The sequence below is a fragment of the Athene noctua genome, chromosome 13 (genome assembly GCF_965140245.1).
Source record: "Athene noctua chromosome 13, bAthNoc1.hap1.1, whole genome shotgun sequence".
Taxonomy (NCBI): Eukaryota; Metazoa; Chordata; class Aves; order Strigiformes; family Strigidae; genus Athene; species Athene noctua.
Genome location: NC_134049.1, coordinates 21,993,679 through 21,999,243, shown reverse-complemented (window position 1 = coordinate 21,999,243; position 5,565 = coordinate 21,993,679). Strand labels below are relative to the sequence as shown.

The 5,565-nt window shown below is 51.5% G+C and overlaps 1 protein-coding gene across 1 annotated transcript; it reads left to right on the top strand.

Annotated features, from left to right (window-relative positions):
* The first annotated feature begins 1,733 nt into the window (after nucleotides 1-1,733).
* LOC141965657 (zona pellucida sperm-binding protein 3-like) lies at nucleotides 1,734-5,142 on the top strand. The gene is made up of 9 exons (XM_074917509.1): nucleotides 1,734-2,141; nucleotides 2,878-2,996; nucleotides 3,080-3,183; nucleotides 3,394-3,571; nucleotides 3,647-3,767; nucleotides 3,870-3,961; nucleotides 4,031-4,176; nucleotides 4,670-4,789; nucleotides 5,012-5,142. Exons 1-9 carry the CDS (start codon nucleotides 1,734-1,736, stop codon nucleotides 5,140-5,142), a joined length of 1,419 nt encoding a protein of 472 aa, XP_074773610.1.
* Nucleotides 5,143-5,565: the final 423 nt, after the last annotated feature.

Genomic DNA, 5,565 nt, shown 5'->3' with positions numbered 1-5,565 from the left:
TTTGAGCAGAGAAACTTTGGGCTGTGTTAGCATGAGACATGGGGCTCAGGCTGTACGTGGCTCCTTGTTTTTCTGGATGAGCTGCATCTCTCCCTTTGGAGCAGGAGCAAAGGGGTGTGGGGTATATGCACCCATCCACACAGAGCTGGTTCCTCATGGAGATGGTTTGCAGGAGGTTGGGTGAATCAAGCCCTCGGCCTTCAGTGCTCTGTCCTGCTGGCAGACTGGGCTGTGAGTAGCATGAGCACCATCTCCCCTCCTTCTGGATGCCTTCAGCTGTAGGAGACCTCTGGGAAACCCAGCCTACGTGGCTCTGCAGGGTAGAAGACACTGACCTAGCAGCGGGGATGAGCTGGGCTTGGAGATGATCCACTGCTTGCTGAATTAATAAAGAGGGCTTGAGCCACCAGAGAGGTTTTTCTTGTTGTATCATTTATTCATCACTCATAAAAGTATCAGGGGCAAGTCTGGAACATGGATATCATCCCAGAAAAGGATGGCATGAATGTGTGTGGCATTATTCATGCTTCAGGGAGATAATACCTAATGCCTAATGCATGGGCCGGCAAAGGAAGGGGATCCCACCAGGAATTTGTGTGCACACCCATGGTCTTGCTGGGAGCTTTGCTCATTCAGGTCATCACTGAGGTCTCCCCTACAAGCAAATAATGCAGGTCCCCCCACCCCAAACCCAGATCCTAGCAGACCAGGAGGAAGATGCTTCGGCCCATGAAACCCATTTCCCTGGGTACCCATGTAAAGCATCATTAGAAAGGCACCACAAATACTCCGGCTAAAAAAAACCCTCCCAGCTTGTTCAGCTGCACTGTTGAAGAGCAGGTGTGTGCAGGGCATCACCCCCATGTCAAGGGGACCCCACACACCAGGCTCTGACACTGCAGCAAGCAACTTTGAGTGACCCCCAACCTCTTCATCCAGCTTGGTGATGTAGAGCCATTAGTCATTGTACTGTACACATGAGCAGCTGTGCCAATTAGCATAATTAACACACGAGGGCCAATTAATCTCTTGATTATGCCTGCCATTCACTTATCAGCTGCTATTATGGGAAGATCGGCTTTTGTACCTCTGCTTTCTATGCAAATAAGCTGGTTATGATGCCTTCATTACTCGATATACAATTACTCAGCGCAGATACCCATGAAATCGAGCACGGACAGATTGCCAACACACATGGGCCAGAGCCCAGGTGGATTTCACAGTTAAAGTCCTCTCCATTTCTGAATGTGCCACCTCAAGTGGTGCTCCAGGAGCTGGGTATTGGAGAATTGCTGATGCTGACGATGTGGGAGAAACCAGGGGAGAAATGCCTGTGGGAGCCTGACTGAGTCCTTGCCATGTTGGTGGCCAAAATTGGCTCCATCTCATATAGCAAGAAGGACATGGGCAGAGGTACAAGGGACAAAAGCAGACAGCTTGTGGTCAGCTGGCCACTGAGGTGGCAGCAACTGATGCCAACCCAAGCAAGACAGAGGGATATGGGACAAACTGCTCCAGGGCAATTCCCAGGTGCAGGTCCAGGGAAATCACCCTCCATGCCTCATGAGGGAGGAATGATCCCAGCTGGATCCTGTTGTCCTGAGCTTCTCCTGGCTCGGTGGGGGCCTTCCTCTGTCCCCAGGTGTGCTCCATCTGGCTGAGCTGCTGGGAGTGTTGGTATAAAAGGCTCCTGAGCAGCATCTCTCCCATAAGTTGGTTTTCCTCGAGTCAGGATGGGGTCTGGAGGCAGCCTGGGCGTTACACTGTTTTGCTGCGTGCTGGCTGAAGCAGTGTCTTACAGCCCCTGGGGTTTCTCTCAAAGAGACTCAGGGGTCTTGAGGGTCCGTGGGGACTCCTCTTGGAGTCGGCCTCGCATGCCTTCCTTCTCCCAGCCCTCTCCCTGGGCATGGGTGGATGTGTCCCAGCTCCAGGCTGCAGCCCCGCTGCACCCCGTGGCCGTGCAGTGCCAGGAGGCACAGATGCTGGTCACAGTGCACCGGGATCTCTTTGGCGTGGGGCGCCTGGTCAGGGCTGCAGAGCTGACCCTGGGCTCTGCCGCCTGCCTGCCTGTGGCCCAGAGCCCTGCTGAGGGCACAGTGACCTTTGTGGCTGGACTGCACGAGTGTGGCAGCACCTTGCAGGTGAGGTGGGATGAGGGGCTTGGTAATGCTGTGTAGGGAATGGACCTTCTTTGGGCTTTGACCAGTACTAGGGGGGGAAATGGGAATTACTGAGGACAGCTTAACTTCTAACTGCTTAACTCATCTTGGCAGAGGTCTTGATGCTAGAAATGGTGTGGTAAAGGTGCTGTCAGGGTTTGGGGTGAGGAGGGGCTCATCTGGCTGAAGCAGATCTCCAGGAGATGTGGTGTGACCATAGAAGAGCTAGTTTTGGGGAGTATGGGTACTATCCTCATCCATGCAACTGGATGCGGGAGTACATGGGAGAACTGGGCACAGTTTGAAACTGTAGAGACTGTTGCTGGGCAAGTGGGGGAAGGGGCTTGCTAGGAACTTGCTGACTTTCTCAGCAGGAGAGGAGAAAGGCTGCCTGGAGCTGTTGTGTTCAACTTCACCTGGGGAGGAGGTTTGCAGACCTACTGTCCTACAGCCCCTGCCCTCCTTATGTGGGTACTTGCTGGAGTGTCAAAGTCCTTGAGACTGACCTCCTACAGTGCTGTCACCTTGTTGGGATGCCAATGAGAAGCTTCATGGCATCCTATAGGCCTTGGATTGGTAACACAGAGGACAGCCTGTGTTTTTAGAGCTGATGGACCTGTGCATCCTACAACAGTCAGTGCTGGGTGTCTGATGGCACTGAGCTTCTGGCTGACTGGTTTGTTTTACTGACTCAACAGCTCTCAAATCTTCTTTCCAGATGACCCCAGACTCCTTGATCTACAAAACAATTTTGTCCTACAAACCTGCTCCTTCTGGCAACCTGCTCATCGTAAGGACCAATGCAGCTCTGGTTCCTATTGAGTGTCACTATCCCAGGTGAGCAAATGGGGGCTGTGTGTCTCCTGCTATGGACCTGAGCTGATGTTTGCACCTTGTTAATGCACATCTCTTCTATTTAGGAAGAGCAATGTAAGCAGCAATGCCATCCAGCCCACGTGGGTTCCCTTCCACTCCACCCTGTCAGCAGAGGAGAGGCTGATGTTCTCCCTACGCCTCATGAATGGTGGGTGCAGACCTGGCAGCCCCTCTTCCCTCTGGTTCTTGGTCCTGCTAGCTCTTGGCCACATAGTGAGAGTCCAGAGCTATAACCTGGGCTAAAATCAAATCTTGCAGAAGTGACATGGGGTTGCTGCTCAGTTAAGAGGTCCCATATACAAGACAGGGCAATGTGTTTTTCTCCAAGTTGACTTGTAACCTTGAATCTACCTTCCAGATGACTGGAGCACTGAGAGAATCTCCAATGGCTTCCAGCTGGGAGAAAGCCTGCACCTCCAGGCTGATGTTGCTTCTGGGGACCACGTACCTCTAAGGATCTTTGTGGATGACTGTGTTGCTACTCTGAGTCCAGACAGGAAATCCTTTCCCCAATATGCCTTGATTGGCCTCAGCGGGTAAGGGGTGCAGTGTTCTCTGGGTGCTACTGTTGTAGCTGGCTGGGATGTCCCTGACTTCTGACCCTTGTCCAGGTGCTTGGTGGATGGGAGATCAGATGACAGCACTTCAGCTTTCATCTCTCCAAGGCCGAGGCAGGAAACGCTGCAGTTCATGGTTGATGCATTCAAGTTTGTGGGAGATGACAGAAATCTGGTGAGATGTGGTGTCCATCCCTCCTCTCCCAGTGTGTTCAGAAGATGTGCTGTTCTGTGTGAACAAATTTAACCTTGGATATTGGTTTAATTTCCCTTCCAGATCTACATCACCTGCCACCTGAAGGTCTCCCCAGCTGATCAAGCCCCTGATCCATTGAACAAGGCCTGTTCCTTCAACAAAGCCAGCAGCCTGTGAGTAGCTTGTGCATGCAGGGAGGGGACCAGCCTGGAGGAGAGAGCTTACAGGTGATTCTGTTTCAGCTGGGCTCCTGTGGAGGGTACTGGAGACATCTGCAGCTGCTGTGAGACTGGCAACTGTCCATTGTATGCAGGATACTCCCGGAGAACTAACCCTCTGGCCAGATGGCCAGGGAGGCGCTTGAAGAGAGACATCTCTTCCAAGCAAGGTAGGACTCTGCCCAAAATGTACCCCCAAGGCAGGGACACCCTTCAGGCTGGGATGGCCAAGATGTTGGAAAATCTTGAGCAAATCTTTATCTTTAGGCTAAATATTAGGAAGCATTTCTTTACAGAGTGGGTTTTGGGGCATTGGAATGGGCTGCCCAGGGAGGTGGTGGAGTCCCCATCCCTGGAGGGGTTGAAGAGTTGGGTTGACACAGTGCTTAGGGATCTGGTGGAGTTGGGAACTATCAGTGTTAGGTCAATGGTTGGACTGGATGATCTTCAAGGTCTTTTCCAACCTAGGTGATTCTGTGAAATGCATCTCATCTTGAGGTCAAACCCAGCTCTTCAATGTCCTTGGGCAAGTAACTGTTGGTGTGTCCTTATATTTAAAGCTACTAGAAATCTGCTCTTGCATGGTCTACACTTCTGTAAGCCCTGAAGTCCAGACTAAGCAGGAATTACTTCCCCTGTAAATTCATGTTCATCTCTTCTTAGGTGGGTCCTCAAAGGCAGCAGAGGCTGAAGTTTCAGTTGGACCACTGTTAATCCTTGATTCAGCTCAGGGATTATGGAGCTCCTCTGGAGGCCTTGCACCAGCAGGGAAGACACCACATGGTATGTGTGTTTTAGGTGTTTCACTGGCCTCAGGTGTCAATTGAAGGTGACTCCGGGTTGATCTACACATGGATCCCCCATGATTTCACACCTGGACAGACTTTTTAGTATAATCACCAAAAGACAGTCTGGAGGACTTCTTCCCAAAGCTGGGAAGTTCATCCATTGGCTATTGATTAGAAAGTCATTGAATGTGTAGTAAGTGGCTCTTGTCTCTTCCAGGTGCTGCTGAAGGACTTCCTATGCTGGTCCAAGTTGCCATGCTCATAGCAGCCACTGTACTGAGCTTAACTGCTCTTGGACTGTTTCTTGTGTGCAGAAAATATAGGTACCCCTCTGGAGTGTCACTGTAACTCCTCAACCCTAATAAAGAGAAATTATTCTGTCCTCCCTTGTGTTCTTGGTGGGGAGGAGGGACAGCGTTCAGCCTCTGCTCTGGTCTGCTTTGATGGGAGTTGTGCCTGTGCTCGTGCACCACCTCCAGGTAAGCCATCTCCTGGGGTGGTCACAGGCTCTAGGGAAGCTACCAGTGAACAGTGGTGGGACTGAAGATATGGAGAGCTGTTGTCACCTCAAAGTGTCTCCCAGGCCACAGCACATGGAGATGGAAGGTGCCTCTCAGCAGGAAGGCTTTCCAAAGGTCCAGCGTGGTGTTGAGGCTCCCTGTATGTTGTATGCTTGGTGTGCCAAGCTGTGCCTGACAGCAAGGAATCCTGAATACTGTCTGCAAACAAGGTATGGTTCCTATTGTCAGGCAAATGAGGGAAGAACTGATG